At 50.1% G+C, this 24,055-nt stretch overlaps 1 protein-coding gene across 7 annotated transcripts in view; it reads right to left on the bottom strand.

Moving 5' to 3' along the window:
• Positions 1 to 24,055, bottom strand: part of CUX2 (cut like homeobox 2) — a 261,050-nt gene that overhangs the window by 1,991 nt on the left and 235,004 nt on the right. For 5 of the 7 annotated variants that reach the window (XM_060028044.1, XM_060028047.1, XM_060028046.1 and 2 more), the window contains 11 exons: positions 21,243 to 21,434; positions 21,090 to 21,148; positions 20,616 to 20,664; positions 20,423 to 20,543; positions 18,623 to 19,297; positions 17,759 to 17,860; positions 12,322 to 13,121; positions 10,944 to 11,103; positions 5,597 to 5,869; positions 4,179 to 4,367; positions 2,648 to 2,921 (listed from right to left, as the gene is read on the bottom strand). In XM_060028044.1, coding sequence (XP_059884027.1) covers positions 2,648 to 2,921; positions 4,179 to 4,367; positions 5,597 to 5,869; positions 10,944 to 11,103; positions 12,322 to 13,121; positions 17,759 to 17,860; positions 18,623 to 19,297; positions 20,423 to 20,543; positions 20,616 to 20,664; positions 21,090 to 21,148; positions 21,243 to 21,434 — 2,894 coding nt within the window. The remainder of the gene's footprint in view (positions 1 to 2,647; positions 2,922 to 4,178; positions 4,368 to 5,596; positions 5,870 to 10,943; positions 11,104 to 12,321; positions 13,122 to 17,758; positions 17,861 to 18,622; positions 19,298 to 20,422; positions 20,544 to 20,615; positions 20,665 to 21,089; positions 21,149 to 21,242; positions 21,435 to 24,055) is intronic. The other 2 variants (XM_060028045.1, XM_060028042.1) reach the window with 1 other exon arrangement.

Raw genomic sequence — 24,055 nt, 5'->3', positions numbered from 1 at the left:
AACCCTGAACTCCAGTCCAGAACCCTTCCTCTCTTCACTTCAATGGCCTCCCTGTTGTCAGAGGGAAACTTATATATTATGTTTTAGAGCAGGAAATGATAGGAATGAGTCTAACTCCATTAACTATTTTCCTAATAGCATGAGGTCCAGAGAGGTCAAATCACTCGTCCAAGGTCATAGAGCGACAGGGCTTCCTCAGCATCTATCTTCAATGCTGTAGCCCTCTGCCCTTTTTTATTAATGACATCATATGTTAATACCATTATTTATAATATTAATAATAAAGTACATGTTACGGATAAATAATACATTTATAAATTTTAATTATAAACATCATAATGATGGGTGCTTATCATGTACCAGGTACGGGGCCAAGCACTTTTGCAGGTTATTTCATTTATTTTTCATAATAACCTTATGAGCAGGATACTAGTCTCACTCCCACTGACAAAGATTACAAGGCTCAAAGAGGCACTGGGACTGCTACGGTCACACAGCCAGCAAGTAGTGCAGTTGGGCCCTGAACCCAGCAGTCCGGCTACACTCTCCTGCCTCCCTGGCTCCCTGCCCAGGTGGGGGATGGGGCCCCATCCCAGGATCCTGAGCCTGGAGGGACTGTGAAGGGTGATCTGGTTCACTTCTCTCTCTCAGTTCCTAATCCCTCCACAAAGGTGGCCTTGCCCACCTTCCAGGAGATTCTGTCATCTCCTTCAGTCCCCTCTAGAGGGAAAAGCTGCTGGGACCAGGGGGAGCACTAGTCGTTTCCGGTAAGGTGGGATCTGAGGGTGTTTTGGGATGGCTCAATGCCTGAGCCTCTGTCATTAGAGCTTCCAAACTGTAGATCAAGTATAAATATGAGGCTAATAGTCATTTACACCATAGTAAAAATTAGTCCTTTTCTTCAATTCCTGACTCCCAAATCTATAGCAGGTCCTCCCTGGTAATTTTTTCTGAAAACATCCTATTGTTCACCTTTCCTAGAGCTCACTGAAGGTTGTAATGATACATTAATATAAGTACTCATTTAATAGTGACCTTCCCTGCTGGTCTGTAAGAGGTGCTAAGGGCAAGGACTTTGTCTTGTTCTCTTTGGTGCTTGGTACAGAGTTGGTGCTCAATAAACATTTACTAAATGAAGTAATGTATTCTTCTACAATTAGAACTCTTTGAGAGTGGTTTCTTTTAGGAGTGGAATTCTCTCTGCTCATTCAAAGCCCAGCTCAAAGGCCACCTCTCTATAAAGTTTCCCCTAGGTAGAATTCCCTTTTCCCTCAGCCCCGTATTCATTCCTGTTTTACAGAATTTATTAGGTTGTTGCAAAATTATCTGGTTTGTGATTTTAAGCTCCCTAGGGCAGGGATGATAGCTTTGAACCCCTGTATCTCCTGACCCTAGCTCACTGTGCATACATGGCAAATATTTATTGAATGAATACATTGAATAATAATGGAGGGCTCTGTTCCTGTGGGAAACAAGAGGGGAGAGAATGTCCCCTGGGAGGGAAGGAGGGCATGAGGCTTTAAGGACCTATGTCATTTGCTGTTTGGCAGGCTCTGGGTCTGAGCAGGATAATATGCAATATTTTACAAAGTATGTACGCTTGAAGTGTTTCATTTGATCCTCAATTCAGCACTGTGGGGTTAAGTATTAGGTTCCTTATCTGTAAAATAGGGATGAGACTCAAAGGTACAGTGATTTGCTCAGTAACACACAGCCAAGGTGGAACTTGAACTCAGGTCTGTGTGATGCCCATGCCTGGGCTGTGGAGAGAGACTTCAGGCATTCCACCCTTCCAGGCTCCTCCTTCCTCTTCTCTCTTGGGGGTCAAGAGACTCTCCTCTCTGGCACCACAGAGGCACCAGAGACATTTCTTGCTCAACAGGCTTGGTGGGGAGTGCCTCAGAGATGGTCCTCGAAATCCCATCAACCCTTCTCTGCAGGGCTCTCAGGAAGCCCTTCTGCGGTCTCCTTGGAAACTGCTGGACTCAGCCAGTCAATGCCCTCAGGCAGCCCAGCCCACCGCAGGTCAGCTACTCCTAAGACTAGGGACTGGTGAGTGGGAGAAGGCACCACAGAAATAGGAATCACCCATTCCCTGAGGTGGATGGCGCCCGAGGGGCTGCCACAGGGGTTTCCTTTGGCCTTAGGAGTGGGAGACGCCAAGAGCCCCAAATCGGGGCTCTGACACAAGGTTCAGTGGGTAGTTAAGGTTCCTCAGGCCTGTGCCCCAAACACCATTCCCTGTCCCTTCACAGACGCGGAGCAAGCTGGGTGAAGTCATAATAAAGACAGTGACAATAATGATGTCAACACCTACCACAAACTGTGTGCCAGGTATTTTATGTAAATACGTTGGCCCATCAAATCCTCAAGACAACTATATGAAGTAGATCCCATTATGGTTCCCATTTTATAAGTTAGAAGACTTGACGCTCAGGGAGGTGAAGTCCCTTGCCCAGGCCTCACAGCTGGAAATGGTTGAGCTGAGATTTATCAATAGATCCAGGTCTGCCTATGTTATAAAGCAATATGGTCCTCTTATCTCCCAGAGGCCACGCTGGGCTCCCTCCAGGCCCCGGGACAGGGAAGGGGGGCCGGCTGAGACCCCTTCCCACCCTCCCAGTGGCTACCCACTCAGTATCCCTACCTGTAGTTGTGGAACCAGTTGATGACGGTGTTGGTCTTGAGGTTGAGCTGGAAGGAGAGGAGCTCTATGGTCTGCTGGGAGGGGTAAGGCTCCAGCTGGTAGGCCTTTCTCAGCGCCTCCTTCTCCTCAGGGGCCAGCACTACTCGCGGCTTCTTGATTTGCAGGAGGCTCAGGTCCTGGGGCTGCAGGCAGGGGCTGGGGCACTCGGAGCGGGTGGCTGGAGACTCACTGTCTGAGCCGGTGCTGATGAGGCCGTACCTGCGCTTCAGGTAGGCTGGGGCGGGCGGGCGGGTGGGGGAGGGAGTGGGGGAGGGCTGAGAGCGGCCGACCAGAGGCCCATTGCTACCCGAGCTGAACCAAGCATCAGCTAGCGGTCCTCAAAGCCCTCCATGCCCCAAACGTTGGGACCCCCACGCAGTCTCAGCCTTTTCTCCTTTCTTACTCTCCTTTCACTTCCTCCGCGCGAGACGCGCTTGCCTACCCACACCTGGTCATTAGCACTCTAATTGTTAACATATGTAGAAGGTTCGCCTCACAGACAGGAAGGAAGTGCTCGAAAAAGGGTGCTCTGGAGCATTCTCTTGATTGTCAGAAGTGTCCCTGAATTTCACTACTTTTGTTGGGGGCAGGGGCAGGACATTAATTTTAAACGAACATAGTAATTGCATGATGCATCTCAGCCTCAAATTGTCAAAATGTAGGGGAAAAAAGGCACACCTCAGAACGGAGGAAGTAAGGCATTAGCGTCTCATTTAATCCTCACAGCAATGCCCTGAGGTAGATGCTGTGACTCTTACTTTCAGAAGAAGTAGAATGAGGCACAGAGAAGGGAAGTAACTTGCCCAAGGTCACACAGCCAGGAAGTGGCAGGACAAGTTCTCAACTGTACAGCTGTCTGATGCCAACAGCCAGACTCGGCCCTGCTCCGTGTGCCGCTTACAGCTTGGCTTGACCCTGGGCCCTCATCATGAACTGCCTTGGCGCCCTGGATGATGACTTTCCAACTCCTTGTATCTTATTTCCCAACTGGACCCTGAGCTTTTTAAGATCCAGGAATCCCTTATTCACAGCATGAGACTGGGAGGGCACAAACAGGTACTCAATGCCAGCTCATTTTTTCAGGGATATAAAATAATATTAGACCATGTAAGAATCTGCAATTTCTTGTCCACTTCCACAAGGGAGGATTCTTGTTTGCTGGGTCAATTCTGTGCTTTGTTGTGTAGAATCTGGGTAATGGGCAAAGGAGGTAATACAATAGGGAGGTGATGCAGAGGATGGAGGGATCAGAGAGAAAGGGGGTTTTGCGGAATATACAAAAGATTTTGGAGTAGCTGTCGGTGTGGGGAAGGACGCTGAGAGATGGGCTATTGGAATTTTCAGGGGAAAAGTAGTAAATGTTTTAATGGCTTGCAGTTATATTCTGTGGAATTGCTATTTCTTGCAGCCCCACACCAGACTGAGACTGGACTCACTGGGACCCTGAGTTTATCTGGGTTTATCTGGGACCCTGAGTTTACCCAGTGCTTACCTTTTTTCTCCAGCTTCTTCATGTCTCTCAGCTTCTCCACATTGTGGGGGTCATTGAGCCACAGCTGCATGCGCACAAAGGGCTCCCGCCCCTTCAGGCTCAGCTTGTGCCAGGGTTTTGGTCGGGACAGCAGGTCAGACACGGAGCCCTGTGTCAGCCCCAGGATGCTCTCCCCAAATAGCCGCTGCCCTGGAGACAGGGGAGGAGGGCAACCTGTAACGCCCAGGCTGGGCAGAGGTGCTCCCAGGAGACACAAGAAATAGGCCAGAGACATGGGAGAACCTAGGGAATGTCTCCACTGACTCAGAAGGGAGGACTAGACACATGGGGGAACCCACCCCCGGTGTGTATCTGGAAGAGACCTTTCTGCAAAATATGAGATGGGGGCGGGCAGACAGCTACCAAACAAAAATGCTTTCATGATTTAGATGTTCTTCACTCCTAGGGGATCCCTGAAATTGTCTGCAAACTTCATGTGTACAAATTAGTATCACCTTGTCAGAGAGCAAGTTGACAGGTTTTATCGAAATGTCAGTGTGCATATCCTCTGATCCAGCAATTCCACTGCCTGGGATTTATCCTCCAGTTGTATTTGCCCAAGGGCACAAAGACGCATACAGACACAGTTTCAGAGGCAGCAGGAAATTGGGAACAAGCAAAATGCTCATCAGTTGGGTAAAAAATGTGGGGCATCCATGGCCTGAAAAATTTTGCAACAGTGACAAAGAATGCAGGTGGTCTATTCATTCTAAACTGGAAGGGTGTCCACAAACAGTGTTAATTTTTAAAAAGCAAGTATAAGGACAGCCTGTGTGTAATTTCATCTATCTAGAAAAAAGAAAAGAAGAAACTAGGTGAACATATATTCTTGTATGTGTTCAGAAAGTGTCAGAGAACGGGGAGGCAGGGGAGATTTTACTTTTTTATTTAAATTTTAATTCTTTATTTCTGTACTATTTGGTATTTTTAAATAAAGATGCCTTATTTTTATTATAGAAATTGTAGTGAAAAGTTGGGGCTTGTGTGTATCCCTCTGGGAGGGGGGCTTGACACCCATTTGAGACTTGGAGGAGTTTGTGATTCAAAAAATTAAAGAATCCAGATTTCTCCTCTGTGCCCCCAGCACTGGATCAGGATTGTGTTAGAGTCTCACTGTTACTGGGATTCTCTAAGTCCTCCTGGAAGGCAGTTTTGAAAGCTGTGGGCTCAGGATTTTAGGTCCTTTTCAGGCCCGTACTGACCTCCCTTGTGTCCCACTCTAGAGACCCAGGTCATTGTCAGATGCCTCCCAGAGGGTCCTGGATGCCCCAGGGCTGACTGGCACCTGCAGGCAGGACCCCAGTGCCTGGGATCGCACTGCCAGCACTTTCCTTAAGGCAAGTAGGAGCCAAGCATCCCTGATTCCCGCCACCCTGTACCTAGGTTGTTGTCTGTGAGGACCTCTTTGACCCTCTTGGTGATGGAGTACGTGTCCAGCTCGGGGGACATGGCCACAATCTCCTGGATGCCCGCTGTGGTCTGGCTGCCTGAGTACATCTTTCCACCCAGCGAGGAGCTGGAGCGTCCCTCCGGCTGCTGGTTCTCCTTGCTGCTCTCCAGTGTCAGACTCAGGGGCTCCTGGGATGTCTTCTCCGGTGGCTCCGTGGGACTAGGGGGTGGGGATGGCGAGGACCTTGGTTCAGTGGGACTGGCTGTGGGCCACAGAGAGACAGAGAAGGCGGTTACTGCAATCTGGCATTGACACACATGGTTTGGGCAGGTTTGTTTGCTAGAGCCAAGAGTTGGCAGCACCCCTTTTGCAACCACCATAGTAATATCTCAGGCAAGGACCATCCTGGATGTGAAAACTAGCAGATGAAAGTTAGATGAGGAATAGGATATCCACATAGTCCCAAAGTATCTCCCCACAAGATACTTATTAATTACAAAGGGAAAAACAGTAACTTTACAGTACAGCTACCTGCCAGACACCACCTTAACCAAGTGATCAAAGTTAGCATCACCAATCATAGGACAAATAAACAACTGGTGCCTCCTGATACAATGTACTGAGAAGGACACAGCATCACTTCTGTGATATTCCTGCCCAAAGTGCACAGTCTGAATCTAACCACGAGGAAACATCAGACAAAGGTGAACTGAGCCAGTCTACAACATAACTTGGCTTCTAGTCTTGAAAAATGTCAAAACTGAAAAACAAAGAGAGGCAGAAGAATGGTCCAAACTGAAAGAGACTGAAGAGACATGACGACTAACTACAAGTTATTCTGAATCTGATCCTGGACAGGGAAAAATAAAATTATATAAAGGTGATTACTGGGACAACAGAGGAAAGTTGAATATAGATGGTGGGTTATGTAACAGTATTGTTATTATTGTAAAATTTCTCATGCTTGGGAAATACTTGTTGGAAACATTTAGGGGTAAAGGGACATGATGTCTTCAATTAATTTCTCAAATGGTCGAGAGAGAAAGAGTACAAATATGGCAAAATTAGCAACTGGTGAATCTGTGTGTAGGGTCTAGGAAGTTGGTTGTTCTATGGCTTCAACTCTTTGGTAAATTAGAAATTACATCAAAATTGAAAGTTAAGGAAAAAAAGGAGTTGGCAATGACCTATAAGCCCAACTACTGGGCATCAGCTAAATAAAATACAATGAGTCCCTGCAGCAATTAAAAATAATGTAATGAAAAGATGTCCACATAAGATGAGTAGGTTCTGGGATCCGATGCACAGCATGGTGGCCGCAGTTAACAATCCTGTACTGGATGACAGTTGCTGTGAGAGCACAGCTTTAATGTGCTCACTATAACAACAAAATGGTAATTATGTGAGGGGAAGGGTGTGTTAACTAACCTTACCACTGTAAACATTTTGCAATATATACATCTCTCAAATTGTTACATTGTCTACCTTGAACTTACACAGTGTTCTATGTCAAATATATCTCAATAAAACCGAAAAAAGAACAAGAAAAGATGTCCACAGTACCTTGGCATGTTAAAAGAAAGTGAGTTTTAAAACCACATTTTTCATTTGTCGAAAGACATTTTGTGTGAACGTATATTTAAAAACCACTTAGAAGTTATCTTGGGTGGGATGACTTTGTCGAACCTCAGGTTCCTGAATCTGTTAAATGGGGCCGTAAGACAAATAGCGCTACACTTGCAACTATCCTACTCAGGGCCTGGAGAGGACTCGAGATAATGCGGATCACCTCTTGAGGAATCAGAGTCACCCACTGGACTTTCCAGTGTGAGCTGAGCCTCTGGACAATCCAGGGAGGGCAGGGGACGTGCCTAGGGAGGTGCCCCTAATAGGGAGGGTCGTGTGGTACAGGGTGTCTAGGAATCCCTGTGCCGGTCCACAAGGTGCCTTCCGGCGAAGTAGGAAGAAAAGGTACCTCTTCCTCAAAGTGTTTAACTGGTGCCTGATGGAAATTTGTTAAGATAAACATAAAAATGTATGATAAGTAGGAAGTAAAGGGAGCCCCATAACCATCCTGCAGTGGCTTTGATTCTAGAAAGGACATCCTGAGCCTCTCTCTGCTCTAGATGGGTTCTTCCTTCCCTGTGGCCAACAAGTAGATCACTCTGATCAGACCACTCTCATGCTTCAGAACCTTCAATGGCTCCCCACTGCCCCTTGCACAAGAAACGTGTACCTCCTTGTCCTGGTATTTAAGGCTCTGGACTCTGTTGTCCCTGCCCACCTCACAGACCTGGAGCAATTCACAGTCCCCTCAGCTACCCCTCTCCCCACAAACCTCCTAGGCTCTTCTAAACCCCTGTGCCTTTGTTTAGGCTGGTCTTCCCACTCTGAAAGCCTTCCTCCTAACCTTGAACTCCTATATATCCTTGAAGACCCAGTCCCAAATGCCCCTTCGCTGAGGTGTACACCTTTGGGGTCTAAGAGCACCTTGACTACAAATTGTCACGCTTCACTCTAATTCCTTGCTTGTGCCAGATCTCTGCCTTACTACATGCAACAACAACAACGATGATGGTGACGACAATAATTCATGAAGCTTCCTTTTACTGAGGACTTACATGCCTAGCATAGTGCTATGTGTTTTACACCCATGATGTCAAGTCACCTTCATAACACCCCTAGGAGGTAGGTATGATGGTATCCCCTTTTACAGATGAGGCAACTGAGGCTCAGAGAGGTCAGGCAATATGTCTAAGGTCACAGAGTGGCTAGTGGCAAAACCAGGACTTGAGCTCAGGTATGCTTATGCCCGACATGGTCTTCTCATCCACTAAATACCAGCCCCTGGAAGGCAGAGAACATACGTTAGTCTTAGAGCCTGGGGAAGCAGGAGGTGCTTTTGAGTGAATACATTTCAGTCAGGACCACTCAAATCTGTTTCCACAAACCTGGGGTCCTGGTGTCTTGATCTGTGGGTAAGCAGGGGACAAGATGTCCAATCCACCCTCATCTGCACTTACCTCCCTTCCCAAACCGTGTATGATCCTGCCTCCCAGCCTTTGCTTTTGCTGTTTCTTATGCCAAGAACACTATTCTTGATTGTCTTTGCCTAACTCTATCCCTACCTCAAATCCTTCCATTACAAAGAAAAAACAAACAAACAATTAGACATTGGGGAAATGCCAATAAAAATTATGAGATACCACTTCATACCCACTAGGATGGCTACAGTAAAAAATGGAAAAATAGCAAGTGTTGGCTTACTGTTGGAATGTAAAATGCTGCAATTGCTATGGAAAACAATTTGGAAATTCCTCAATAAGTTAAACATAGAATTACCATGTGACCCAGCAATTCCACTCCTAGATATATAGCCAAAGGAATTGAAAACGGGTGATCAAAGAGATGTTCATGTTCAACATTATTCACAGTAGCCAAAAAGTGGCTTACCGCTCCGATGGGATATTATTTAGCCATAAAGAGGAATGAAATTCTGACACAAGCTATAGCATAGAAGAATCTTCAAAACATCATGCCAAGTAAAAGAAGCCAGACACAAAAGACCACATATTATCTTGATTCCACTGATACGAAATGCCCAGAACAGGTAAATCCATAGAGTCAGAATGCAGGCTTGGTGGTTGCCAGGGGCTTTGGGGGAGGAGGAAGTGGAAGTGACTGCAAATGGGTATGGGATTTCCTTCTGGGGTGATGAAAATGTCCTAGAATTGTACAGAGGTGATGGTTGCACAACACTGTGAATGTACTAAATGCCACTGAATCTTCAATTAATTTCTCAAATGGTTGAGAAATTTAGCCATTTAAAAAAATGGCTAAAATGGTAAATCTGGTTTGTGAATTTATCACAGTGAAAATGAATTAATTACAATACACCACCACACCAAAAAAAAAAAAAAAAAAAAGGATCTGGGACCCTTTCACAAGTGTAGGCTCTAAGGTGGAAACCCTAGGAGGCAGGGGAGTCTAACAGCTACCAGTCTTGCGTTCTAATCCTGGCTCTGCCACTAACTGGCCAGTGACCTTGGGCAAGTCACTGTGCTATTCAGACCCTCGATTTCTTCTTTTGTAAAACTGAAGGACAAAGAGTCCCTCTGGTCAAGATTAACACAAGGATTAAAGAAGAAAACACTGTAAGTGGTTAGCACTGTGTGTGACAAATGACTGCCGTCATTATAACAGTTGTATTAGTCCTCAATTATAAAATATTATAAAATATTTCAAAGCTATAGAAATGTACAGAAAAGTCCTCCCTCCCTTCCCTGGGCCTATCACCTTAATAGATGTTAACACTGCCCTATTTGCTTCAAATTTCCCTGTTTGTTTTAAAGAAAAAAAGGAACAGAGACAGCCAGAGCCTTCTGGTCCCCTCCCAGTCTCTTCCTGGCCCCTCCCTGCCCAGAGCAGCCCCTCCTCGCAGGCAGGTGGGTGGTGGCACCTTTTTTCATTTCTTGTCTGTGGGCATTAACTTCTAAAATAAACACCATCACTGGGAGGTAAGATTTTGTTCCCAGACATTATGTTTCATGTACTATTCCTGTTGATACCCATTGATCTGGTTCATTTCTATGAAACTGAGATATGGTTTTTGTCCTATTGACCAATCCCCACTTTAGAAATGGACAAACTGACTGAGCTGAGGTCCTTGGACTCGGAGTCTGGCGTCTCTTTGTCTCTGCCTTTCTCTGGCCTCAGCAGGTAGGTCAGATGTCCTGTCCTGGCAGCAATCCCCGTCACGGTCTGGGTAGGCATCTCACCAGGGCCTTAATGGATCTGCCCACTGACTCACTGGGGAGGGAGCTTGAGCTCCCTGGAGTCCCTACCTCAGGGCCCCAATCCCTCTACTCTCAGGCTCTGTAACTCCGGGCAACTCTCTGAGCCTCAGTTTCCTCACCCAGGAAAAGTTCAGACTCCACCCTGCCTGTGCATCATTAATGGATGGATAACAGCTGCCCAAGGCCCTGTGCTAAGAAGGATTCTGAGGCTGCATGCTGGATTGCTGGGAGAAAGAGATCAATCGGCAGACTCCTGACGGGATGGGAAGGAAGGTGGGGCTCCCCATGCAAAGTATTTTTTCCACTTGCTCCACGCACCCGGGTGCCACCTAGAGGTTTAAAACCAGTGCCTGTCTGGCTGAAGGAAGGATGAAAGGGGAGCAGGGACACCAACTAGGAGCAACCTGCACTCTTTCAGGGCAGCAGCAGTGGCGCCGGGGCTGTGGGGACGCAAAGGGGGGCAGACCTGGGCAGTGAAGCCACTGCACTGACTGGAAGAGTGAGGGCTCTTGGCACTTCTGGGGCCCTGTCTACACTCACCCTGGGAGGCGCTGGGCTGCTGGCTGACGGCCTGGCCGAGCTGGTCCGAGAGCCACAGCTGCATACGGATGAAGGGCTCCCGCCCCTTCTGCGTCAGCTTGCTCCACGGCTTCGGCCGGGACAGCATGTCACTCACACTGCCCTGAGACAGACCCAGCACCTGGGGATGGGCAGGGCAGGAAGGGTAGGTCAGCAGGTCCCTGGCCATCCCCTCCACCACTCTCCCCAAGAACCTTAAGGCCCACTGTTCACTCCCGTTCTGAGAGGCCAGGGCTGCCTTCATGTGTTCTTCACTCCCCAGGTGTCTGCTGTGTGCCTGTGCTGTACCCCCCACCTGCAGTGCCCTTCCTGATTTCCCTCCATCTAAAAATCCTGCCTCAGGACTTCCCTGGCAGTCCAGTGGTTAAGGCTTTGCCTCCCAATGCAGATTCCTGGATGGAGAACTAAGATCCCACATGCCTCACGGGCAAAAAACCAAAACGTAAAACAGAAGCAATATTGTAACAAATTCAATAAAGACTTTAAAAATGGTCCACATCAAAAAAATCTTAAAAAAAAATCCTGCTTGGACTCTAAGACCCCTTAAGTGCCCCCTCCTCCAGGAAGCCTTCCTGTGTCTCCCATTCAGGTCATTTCGCCTTCCTCTGAGCTTATGACCCTTTGCCTGCTCTTCTGCTATGGCCGGAAGTGATGTTTAAAACTACTTAACATGGACTTCCCTGGTGGCATAGTGGTTAAGACTCCACGCTCCCAATGAAGGGTGCCTGGGTTCGATCCCAGGTCAGGGAACTAGATCCCACATGCATGTCGCAACTAAGAGTTCGCATGCTGCAACTAAGAAGCCGGTGAGCTGCAACTAAGAAGCCCATGAGCCGCAACTAAGGAGCACGCCTGCTGCAACTAAGACCCGGCACAACCAAATTAATTAATTAAAAAATAAATCTACATTTTAAAAAGAAATAAAACTACTTAACAACTGGCACCAACCAATCAGGAGACCACCCCCCACCCCCGCAAGCTAGGCTGAGCCTTAACCCTTTAGTGGATGGACCATGGGAACGGTGGAGGGTACCCGAGCAGGATCGGGTAGGTGGCTATTTCCTAACCAGATGGAAAGGTTTCACAGCTTTAAAAACCTCCTTGCCCTTGGCTCCCCTTCCTCCAGTGCCCAGGGACAGCTGGAAACAGGAAAAAGGGCTTCTGGGGTCACACAGACCAGGGTCCGAATCCTGCTTCTGCCCAGTTCTTGCACACGCGCACGCGCGCGCACACACACACGCATTCTTTCCAGACCATGGACGTGGGATGGGGGTCCTCCCTCCCCAGGTCCCGTGCTCCAGGCCCCGGAGGCTCCGAGGGTGGGCCCCGCCATCTGCACCTTCTCCCCGAAGATCCTCTGGCAGATTCCATTCTTGGCCAGCTTCTCCTTGACCTGGCGCGTCAGCTCCAGGGTGTCCACCTCACGGTACATGTAGAGCTCGTATTGCTCGGGGGTCAGGGGCGGCACGGTGGGCTTCAGCGTGCGGGGCACGTAGGCCGGGTAGTAGGCCAGTCGCCCAGCGCTGCCCGCCTCGGGGCCGCCCCCCTCGGCCTTGAGCTCACCCACCCTGGGGGGCTCGTCCTCACTCCCGGCCGCTTCCTCCTCAGGGGCCGTGGGCGCCTCGTCCCCACGGGGCCATGCCCGCCCGCTGGGCTGGCCGGAGTAGCTGGAGGAGGAGGAGGAGAGTGAGGGTGAGACAGAGGCGTAGGGGCGGCTGAGGAGGCCGCGGTCCGAGGCCCAGTGGTGGTCGAAGTAGCCGGCATCGCCGATCTCTGACTTGACCTTCCGGATGATGCTCTGCACAAAGGCGGCCGGGGACAGGACCGTGAGGGATGTCTGTGTGGCACTGCTGCTGGTGCCCCCACTGCCGACACCACCGCCGCCGCCACCACTCTCCTCCTGCTTGACGTGGGTCGGGGCCCCGTTCTGGCTCATGGCGGCCAGCGAGGGCCGCTCTGGGGGCGAGGGAGGCACCGAGCGGCCGCGGGGGCCTGCCTCCATCTCCAGTAGGGCCTGCTGCTGTGCTTGCATCTCGCGGCGCGCTTGTTCCAGAATGTTCTTGATGGCATCTTCTGAGGTGCTGGCGGGGGCTGTGCCATTGGTGATGCTCAGTGGGGCTGTCGAGTTCTTGGGCTCACCTGTGGGAAAGATGACAGGGTGGCTGGAGGCCCATGGTCAGAGCATGGATTGAAGGGCAAAGATGTTCACAGCACAGTATTTATACCAGCAAAATGTTGGAGGCAACCTCTTTGTCCAACAGCTGGGGATTGGTTAAGTAAATTAGGGTCCATCCCTATGACAGAATATTAGGCAGCCATTAAAAATCAGGTCGACAAATTATACTCCAATAAAGATGTTAAAAAAAAAAAGGAAACAGAAAAAAAAATCAGGTGGACAGTGAGATTTTAGCACATGTGGAGAAAGTGCTCACGGGGATAATATAACATTAAAAAAAGACTTGTCTTTTGCATATGCTGTGATCCATCTATGCAGATAAAAGCAAGTCCCAGAAGAAGACACACAGTATAACCTGCTTTCTAATTGAGCTGCGAAATAAGCAATGTATCACTTAGTGAAAAATCTTTTTTTTTTTTTTTTTAAGAGTGGTGAACAAAAAGGAACAACAGAACATTGTTTCCCTCTGCCCTGTTAGTGGCCTTTCCCATGCTGAGGTCTCCCCAGCCCTGGACCAACCCATATCAACACAGCCCTTCCTCTATTACCTGGTTGTGCAGTCTATACCCTAGTGGATCCTCACAGCCCCAATTTTAATTTCCAATTACAAAGCAATAGAGCAATGGAATATTATTCAGCCATAAAAAGGAATGAAGCACTGATACATGCTACCATATGGAATAATCTTGAAAACATCATGCTAAGTGAAAGAAGCCGGACACAAAAGGCCACATATTGTATGGTTTCCATTCCTATGAAATACCCAGAATAGGTAGATTCATAGACACAGAAAGTAGACTGGTGGTTCCCTGGGGCTTAAGGGAGGTGGAGAGTAGGGAGTGACTGCTAATAGGTACAGTGTTTCCTTTTCGGGGTGATGAAGATGTTTCGGAACTAGACAGAAGCAGTGGTTGCACAACATTGTAAGTATACTAGACACCACTGAATTGTTCACTTTAAAATGGTTAATTTTATGTTATATGAATGTTACCTCAATTTAAAAAAAAGTAGGGGCTTCCCTGGCTGGCACAGTAGTTAAGAATCTGCCTGCCAATGCAGGGGACACGGGTTCGAGCCCTGGTCCTGGAAGATCCCACATGCCGTGGAGCAACTAAGCCCGTGCACCACAACTACTGAGGCCCGCGCGTCTAGAGCCCGTGCTCCGCATCAAGAGAAGCCACCGCGATGAGAAGCCCGCGCACCGCAACGAAGAGTAGCCCCCACTTGCCACAACTAGAGAAAGCCCGCACACAGCAATGAAGACCCAACACAGCCAAAAACAAATAAATAAAATAAATAAATTTATTTAAAAAAAAAGTAATACATGCCTATTGTGGACAGCTAAGAATGCACAGAAAATTAAGATGAAAATAAAAATCCCCTCTAATCTTTCCCCCAGAGGCAACCACGTGAAATTTTCTCATGTTTTTCCTTCCAATCTGTTTTCTAACAACATTCATGGGATGGTCACACTTGATATGCGGGAGTGTGGCCTGGTTTGCCCTCACTTGGTGTCAACATGAGTATTTTTTCCTATGATTATAAGTTCTTCTATCTTTAATGGCTGCATATACCACTGAGGAAATACCCTGTGCTTTACTTACCTGATCCCCCACTGCTAGATACTTAGATTGTTTCTAGTTTGTCACTGTTGGAAACAACGATAAAGAGATAGCTTGTATACAAAATTTTGCCCCCATTCTGGACATTTCCTTTGATCCCCAAAAGTAGAGCTCCTAAGTTAGTGTCAACCACATTCATTTCCTTCACAGGAAACCCCCAACTATGCAAAGGTTTCCCTCTATGATATTGCCTTTTCAATTTCTTTGCTGCCTTGTTTCTGACCCCACAGTGGGAGAGCACTGTACAGGGAGTCAGGAGACCTGGGTTCTCCTTTGGTCTCTGAATAACTGTGAGTATGTCTCCTCCTCTTTGGCTTCAGTTTTCCTGTTCAGTGGGAGAGTTAGATTAAACTGGTTCTCAGGATTCTTTCCCCCCAGTACTGTGTCTCATCTATATGTGTAAGCCCCATCTAGCACACAGTAGGCACTTGATAAATGTTTAGGACCGGTTTCATGGAAGACAGTTTTTCCATGGACTGGCGGGGGGGATGGGGGTGGGGGGATGGTTCAGGCCAGCGATGGGGAGCCATGGGGAGCGGGGATGAAGCTTCACTCGCTCACCCACTGCTCACCTCCTGCTGTGCGCGGCCCGGTTCCTAACAGGCCGTGGGCTGGTACTGGTCCACGTGCCGGGGGTTGGGACCCCTGGTGTACACAGTAAGGGCTCAGCAGATTATATGGGTGGAGCAGTGTAGGCTCCCAGCAGGGTAAGCCCCTCTCTACCCTTTCCAGGGACCGGGAAGGGGAGGGATCTTGGGGAACTCCTGGCTTCCAGCAGCAATCAGAGGCTTGGGAACGGGACACTTGCTCCGAGTCGCCACCATGGGGCAGCAGACAATGTAAAATGGAGTGGGAGTGCTGAAGCCAGCATCTAGTTCTAAGTCAGCTGTGGTCTACACTGTGTTGTACTACCTCATGCTGGGTGCAGGGATGTGACTAGGTCCCTGGCTGCAAGAATCCCCCAGACTGGTGGGAGGGACAGCCACATCAGCAGAGTCATTTGTAACATGAATAAATGCAACAATGGAGACATAATAATGATAATGTAATGAGGACAGCTAACTTTTCAGGGGCACCTTCTACATACTAGACCCCAGCTGAGTGCTTGCCAGGCCTGATCTCATTTGATCCCCACACAACCTTAAGAAGGGAGTACAAATACTGTGTCCATTTTAAAGATGAGAAAATGAAGGCACAGAGAGGCTAAGCGATTTGCCCATGGTCACACGGTTAATAAATAGCAGAGACAAAATTTGCAGCCAGGTCACTCTGGCTCCAATGCACCAAACAATACAGGTCGTTATGGGGGATCCAAGGAGGGGTGGCATCCAATCCACCTGGATGGGGATGAGGGGCTTCCTGGAGGTGACTTCTGAGCTGAGTGGTAAAGTAGAAGCAGGAGTTGGCCAGATGAAAAGTGGCTGGGGTGAGGATGGCATTAGGGGCACAGGGAACAGGAATGAGAATGAGCATGACTATAAACAGTTCATGTGAGAGGCACGGAGGGGTCAGGAGGAGTCTGAAGACTATAATAGGGCCTGTAGGCCTTGTTGGAGACTTGGGATTTTATCTGAGGGTAATGGGGAGCCATGGAAGGATTTCGAATAGTGATATGACCATGTGTGTCCTCTAGAAAGATCCCTCTGGCCTCTGGGTGGAGGATGAGCCAGAGCATGGCCTAGAATGTCACTGGCAAGACCAGTAAATAGGCTACTGCAATAGTCCCAGCAAGTGATGATGGTGGCTCACTAGGCTGGTGGCAGTTGGGGTGGGGATGGACAAGCTTGAAAGAAGCACTCAGAAGTTAAGTGACCCCTGGATGGGGTAAGGGTTAGGGTTAGGGTTAGCGTTAGGGTTAGGGTTGTTGGAATTTCCAGGAGTGGATTAACTCATCTAGGAAAAGTAAGAAAGTCAGAGGGCCTGGGGTGGAGCTCTGGGGGAACCCCACGTTTGAGGGGGTTGATGAAGAAAGTGCACTGTGATAGGCTAAATAATGGTCCCCCAAAGATATCCATGTCCCAATCCCTGGGACCTGTGAACATGTTACCTCACATGGCAAAAGGGAGTTTGCAGATGTGATTAGAGTTAAGAATTTTGAGATGAGGAGATTATCCTGGATTATCTGGGTGGACCCCACATAATCACAATGGTGCTTTTAAGAGGGAGGCAGAAAGATGAGAGAGAGACAGAGACTAAAGATGCTGTGATGCTAAGATGAAGGAAGAGGCCAGGAGGCAAAGAATCTGGGCACCCTCTAGAAGCTGAAAAAGGCAAGGAAACAGATTTTCCCCTAGAGCCTCCAGAAAGAACGCAGCTGTAGCCCAGGGAGGCTGACTTTGGACTTCCGACTTCCAGAACTGTAGGATGATAAATTTATGCTGTTTTTAACCACTGAGCTCTGAGTGTGGCACCCACTGGGGAAGCGTAGGAGGCATGGTTTGAGAGGTGGGAGGAAGCCAGGGGAACAGTGTCTCACTGGGAACTAGAAAGTAAGGTGCAAGAAGGAAGGTGAGACCGATGATCGGGGGTGAGGCTCAGGCCTCTGTGCTTGACAAGCTCCTGTGTGAATACTGGTCACTGTGCCTCCTGAAAGTTGAGGACATTTGGACAACCCAGACCAGGAATGCCAACAGAACTCCGCAGTGAGGGCAACGTTCTGTGGGCGTGCTGCCCAACATGGCCGCCACTCGTCACCTGTGCGACGTGGCTACTGCGGCTGAAGAACTGAGGTTTTAATTTCACTTAATTTTAGTTAATTTAAATGGATATAACCACACGTGGCTTGTAGCTCCCTACCGGATAGGACCTGGCACTTTCCAGGCCTAGACCTCACTTGGCTGCAGGTCTGGAAAGAGGCAAAGAGGTTCTGACCTGCTTGGAATCCCCTCTGGAGTGGATGAAGGTGGACAAGGCCTTGCCTCCTGCTCAGAGCAGGCCCTGGAGGCCTCGGGCCTTGGCTGCTGTGGGGTCACACTCACCCCCCTTCTGCGACTCGATCTCCTTCTTGGCCTGCTCCAGGATGCTCTTGATGGCGTCATCCGAGCCGGTCTCTGGTGTGCGGATTCTCGGGGTGATACTGCCTGGGGGAGGAAAGGAGGCATCTGCTGTGGGGACCTGCATGTTGGGGATCAGTCCCTGGAGCTGGGCAGGGTGACAGCCTGGTGCCCTCCTCTGAGGGCCAGACCGTGAGTATGTGTGGCAGGACCATCACTTTGCTAGTCTGTGTGACAAACTGTGGACCTACAAGTGATTCTAGCTTGAAATAATAACAACAACAACAAAACCCACTGACGGCAGCCACCATCAAAGCTAACAGTTCTCAAGAACTTACTACATGCTTTATGCTCATTTAACCCCCGCCATGAGGCTGACAGATGGGGAAACTGAGGCACAGAGCAGCTAAAGTGGATTGCCTGAGGTCACTCAGTAGATGAATGCAGAGCTGGACACAAACTCAGGTGCTTGTGAGGTCAGAACTTGGGCCCTTCACACGGATTACCCTAAAAACTGAGTCTGGCAAGGTTGGCAGTCACCCAGGCTGTTGTACAGATGGGTAAACTGAGGCTTGGCGGTGCTCAGCGGGTATCTGCCAAGGCAGCCCCTGGGGCCCAGACTTCTCCCACGTTATCAGCCTGAACGGCATCACAGCGGCCAGAGGGGGAAACTGAGGCACAGAAAGGCAGAGTCACTTGCCCTGAGTCACACGGCTGTGAGGTGGCAGACCCAAGGCTCTGAACCCCGAGCTGTGCTCTCAGACCCCAGCCAGCCCCGTGCCCTGGGCTGGGTCGTGGAGACCAGGTCTGAGCCTGTGCGTCACAGATGGGCCCTCGGCCGGCACTTACCTCTTTGCCGCACCTGGATGGTCCTCAGAGCCAGCACATTCTGCTCGTCTGACAGGAACTGCTTCATCTTGATGAAGGGCTCCTTGCCCTTCACCGTGAGCTTGCGCCAGGGCTTGGGCCGGGCCAGGATCTCGCTGACCGAGCCCTGGGACAGGCCCAACACGTAGTGGCCAAACACCCGCTGCCCGATGTTGTGTTTGAGCAACTGCTCCTTCACCTGGAATGCGATCTCCGCCGTGTCCAGCTGCTCCTCCTCTGCCCCGGCTCCCGCTGTGGCCACGCCGCCACCACTGCCCTCTGCTGGCTCAGGGCCCCCGGGCGGCTCAGGGCCAGGGGCTGGGGTGGCAGGGGCTGTGGGCGGCTTGGCGCCATAGAAGGCCGGGGGGAACACCAGCAGGCCTCCCGCCTCCCCCTTGAAGGCAGCCGGGGGCATCATGTGCTTGGACAGCAGCGTGTCCCCTGCCAGTCTCTCCCCTGAAGCCAGGCTGGGGAAGGGGGACAGTGAGAAAGTCCGAGGGCCATCAGGGCCGAGGCCAGGGCCCAGCAAGGGCTGCCCTGGGCTGGGGGACAGGGGGTCTTCGGGCCCTGGTGGCGGTGGGAGCTGTGGAGGGGATGGGTAGGACTGCTCCGTGCCCAGAGAATCCTTGATGGCAACATCCTCTGAAGGGTCTTCCTCTAGAACACCAAGGCAGACAGACAGAGGAAGAGAGGAGAGACAGAGAAAGACAGAGAGGTGGATAGTGATGGGGAGAGACAGAGACAGGGAGAGAAATCACAGAGAGACAGAGATAGGAAAACAGAAATAACAGGGGAGATACAGAGACAGGCAGAGGTGGAGAGACAGAGACAGGCAGACAGAGACAGTGAAAGACAGAAAGCAACGAAGGACAAAGAGATAGAAAGAGGGAGACAGAGAAACACATACAAAGAGACAGAAATTTGGAGGGAGAGGAAGGGGGCACAGGGCAGGAGGGAGTGGGGACAAGTGCTATAGGCGTCTGGCAGCGCGAGGCGCCAACACTGGCTGTTTCTGCCACACACACTCCCTGCCCCCTTCTCTGATCCCCATCCTTCAAGGCTCGGGCCAAATGCTAGTTCTGGGGAGTGCCCCTCCCACCATCAAGCACATCAACTGAGCACTCGTTATGGGCCCAACACCTTGCCCTGGGAGGATTAACCCCCATCCCAGAGCAGGACAGCCCACTTCCTGGGTGCTCACCCTGCACCCCTTGTCTATGCGTTTGTATTTCCCATGCTGCTAACTTACTCCACCCGCACAGGGCCCATTACTGCCCCCACCTCACAGATGAGGAAATGGAGGCAGCACACAGAAAGTGTCGGCTGGGGCCACATGGCTGAAAGGTCATGAAGCCACTGTGTGAGGAGAAGGGGCGATGTAGGGGAGACAGGCGTGTCTGCAGGCCGTGCCCAGGGGTCTGCTGTAGGGGGTGCAGTGTGAATGCCCTCCTTGTCCCGTGACCTCTTTTACTGCTCTCGAAGGCTAGGGCATGAGCAAGCCCTTCGGGGGACCTCAGGAGGGCCTGAGTGAGCTGTGTGTCCCTGAGTGTGGGCGTGGATGTGGGTGGCACCCTGTGGGACAGCTGCCTGCTGGCTTAGCTGTGGATGGTGCCCAGCTCAGCCCCTGGCACCCAGGAGGCGCTCTATCAACATGCCCGCCTTTTATCCATCATCCTCCGGCCCATGTGGAAGGCAGTGGTCTGAGGGCATGGAGGAGGCCAGAGACCCGCGGGCAGCTCCCACCCCAGCCCCTCAGTCCCAAGAGCACCCCTCCTCCCCTACCAGGGCTGGCCAAAAGACCAGGCTTTTCTAGAAGGAATTTCTGCGCAGGGAAGAATGCCTCCTTTGCCATGAGCAGGGAGTCTTCGGGCTTTGCCATGCCCTGAGGAGACAAGAAGCAGGGCTGAGAGGGCATGGCTGGTACAAGGCTCTCAGGGGCAGCCTGTCCTGTGGGGAAAGTGGCGGGGACACTCACCTGGGGGAGGCTGCAGGTGTTGGAGGCCAGCTTCATGGCTTTGAGGATGCTGCCAGAGAAAGTGGAGAGAGTGTGAGGCCAGCCAGTTCCCCAGGCCGGGGGAGAGGCACTACGACCTGCTATCTTCCCTGATTGACAGCAAGGACCCCAGCCCCCAGGACCCCATGTAACACGGGACTCAATGGACAACAGGCCTTAAATAGTGGGCTTGTGAACTGGTCTGCTGTCACCTGGAGGAGTGTGGCTTGAGCTCATCTGATTAAGGCATCATCCCCCTGCCCAGTTACAGCACCAGCAAGGCTATGTTTTCCCACAGGCAGCTCTTGATGACAAAGGTCCGGGCATGACACCCAAGGTGCCAGTGGAGAGTTGACAAGGGTAACACAAAGCGGGGTCTGGGGGGAGGGAGGAAGATGGTGAACTTTGCCGAGGGCCCCTTGCTATCTTCCCAGGCAGCCGCGCCCCACACAGTACCTCAGCTCTGTTTTAATTTCTTCATAGTCAGACTGTGCCTGAAGCTTCTCTTCCAGCTTCTAGAAGAACAAAGATGGTGAGGCTGGTCCACGTCCTTCTGCCTGGGGACTCCCCGCCCATCTCGCATCTGCCCACCTCCTCCCCAAGACCTACTTCGATGGCCTCTGACTTGGCCATGAGCTGCCGCTCTAGGTCTGCAATCTGGTTGGCGGAGGTCTCCTCCAGCTCCTGCAGAGAGTTCTGGAGGTGCCGCACATCCTTCAGCAGCCGCAGGATCTCCCGATCCTTGGAGGCCAGGGCAGCCTCAAGCCGAGGGCCCGAGCACAGAGCGAAGTTCACCTTATCCTGGGCACAAACAGGGGCTTGGAGGGGCCGGGAGGTGTGGGGCAGGGGGCTGCAGGGCTGCTGTGCTCCCTGGGGTGACTCAGCCCCTCTTACAGGCCTGTGGCTTTCCCCTTACCACTTCTAAGCCTTTGCTCAGGCTGGTCCCACCTGCCTGGATGTCTTTCCCTCTCTTCTTGAAAAGAAATAAGGAGGGAGAAAGAGTGGTCAGAGAAAGTATTTTGGAGGAAGGTATGTCTAAACTGTGATGAAGTTCAAGAACAAGTTAGTGATTTGGAAAGTTGCTTGGCAGCCTCTGCTAAAGGTGAAAATTCGGTGCCCTAAGTCCTGGTGGAATATATGCAGGAGAAATGTGGGCACTTGTGCACCAAGACACAGGATGTGAACGTTCACAGCAGCCCTCTCTGTAATAGCTCCAAACCTGAAACCCCCCAGAGGCCTACCCACCAGAAAGTGGACAGACTGTGAAATACTCACACAACAGAATACTAGACAGCAACAAAAACGAATAATCTACATTTACTTGCAACACAGTATGATGACTCTGCCAGATATATCATAGAGCCAAAGAAGCCAGACACCAAAGTGTACGCGTGATTCTATTAAGATCAGATATCAAAACAGGCAAAACCCATCTGTGCTGTTAGAAGTCAGGGGGAGCGGCACCTGGATGGGGTCATGAGGGAGGCTTCTGGGTGCTAGAATGTTTTATTGTTTTTTTTTAAATATTTATTTATTCATTCATTCATTTATTTATGGCTGCGTTGGGTCTTCATTGCTGCACGCGGGCTTTCTGTAGTTGCGGTGAGTGGGGGCTACTTTGTTGTGGTGCGCGGGCTTCTCATTGTGGTGGCTTCTCTTGTGGAGCACAGGCTCTAGGTGCACAGGCTTCAGTAGTTGTGGCACACGGGCTCAGTAGTTGTGGCTCAAGGGCTCTAGAGCACAGGCTCAGTAGTTGTGGCGCACAGGCTTAGTTGCTCTGCGGCATGTGGGATCTTCCCGGACCAGGGCTTGAACCCGTGTTCCCTGCATTGGCAGGCGGATTCTTAACCACTGTGCCACCAGGGAAGTCCCTAGAATGTTTTATTGTTGATCTGGATGCTGGTTATGGGCTGTGTTCACTTTGAAAAATTCCAAATGTTGTACACTTATGACATGCACGTTTTCCCTTGTGGATGTTATACTTCAATAACACATTTATTAAAAAGGAACAAAAAGAGCCCGTGTGCCGCCAACTACAGAGCCCACGCTCTCTGGAGCCCGCGTGCCACAACTAGAGAGAACGAAGAGCCCGCACACCACAATGAAAGATCCCACATGCCGCAACTAAGACCTGACACAGCCAAAACCAAAATAAATAAATATTTTTTAAAAAAAGAAAAAAAGGAACAAAAAAGAACTAGTCAGTTGGGTGAGGAAGTGGTAGTTATAGGATGTTCCTGGCTGAGAGAACAGCAAAGGTTTGGGTTTCTAAATCGGGCCCAGGTCCCACTCCCGGCAGCAACAGACCCACAGGATTAGACCTGAGACCTTGCAGCCATGAGACACGTTAGGGTGATTCCTTCCTCATCCTAATTTGCCACCATCCCCAAGCCCCACAGCTTCTCCGGGTTTTAGGAAATGGCCCCTTTGTCCTGGTTGAAGATGAAGAGGTTTCTCTTTGACGGGACGTGAAGTCAGGCTGCCCTTGAGCTCAGTTACAAATGAATCTCAGCAGCATTACGAAGAAAAAACAACAAAGAACAACTGACCACTACCAACCCCAGTTATTCTTCTATGGAGCTAAATGCCAATTAAAACAGGAAGCGGATGCCATTAACACATTAAATTAATTAGCATCGAGCACCACTGTTGTGCTCAGAAAAGCTCACCCCCCGGCCCAACCCAGCAAAGTTCCTCATGGCTGATTAGCACAGGCATTTGCTGGCTTCCATGGGGGTTAATTAAGAACCACTGGCAAATTCTCTCTGAGGCATCCTCATGAGCGCGCTCGCTCTCAGTCTTTCTTGTGTTCATTCTCTATGTCGTGCAGACATCAGGCACGTTGATACATACACACTGCCTCCTGGGACACAGGCACAGGTGCACACACCTATGGACACACACTGACACATGTACCTGTGGGGATACTCATGCTGAGAAGCACACGCACGGAAATGCATAGGCACCAAGGAGACGTGTCACCATCACACACACAGACGTGTATGTGCTCAGAGGCCACATGCTCACGTGGGCAAAAACACCCTGGACATACCCCAAACACACTAGTAATAGTAACACTGCGTTAAATATTTACTGAGCATAGACTATAAACCAACCACCATGTAATCCTCTTAATAACCCTATAAGGCAGGTCCTAATTATACAGATGAGGAAACTGAGGCACAGTTAGGTTAAGGATACAGTTATTTGCCCAAAGGTCACAAACAGACACACATACACAGTAAAACACGTTCAGAGAGACTCATTCCAATATTTAAACAGAAAGACAGATACAGACACAGGTCTATGTATCAGGGTGTCAGGAGAAATGAAAATTATGCCAGCCACTTCAGGTTCATGAATGGAGGCTGCAAATCACCCTGGAGCAGACCTGTTATTATGTAAGCAATCATGAATTTCAT

The sequence above is a fragment of the Delphinus delphis genome, chromosome 13, assembly GCF_949987515.2.
Source record: "Delphinus delphis chromosome 13, mDelDel1.2, whole genome shotgun sequence".
Classification (NCBI taxonomy): Eukaryota; Metazoa; Chordata; class Mammalia; order Artiodactyla; family Delphinidae; genus Delphinus; species Delphinus delphis.
The sequence above is the reverse complement of the archived record's forward strand: the minus strand, read 5'-3'. Positions and strand labels throughout refer to the sequence as shown.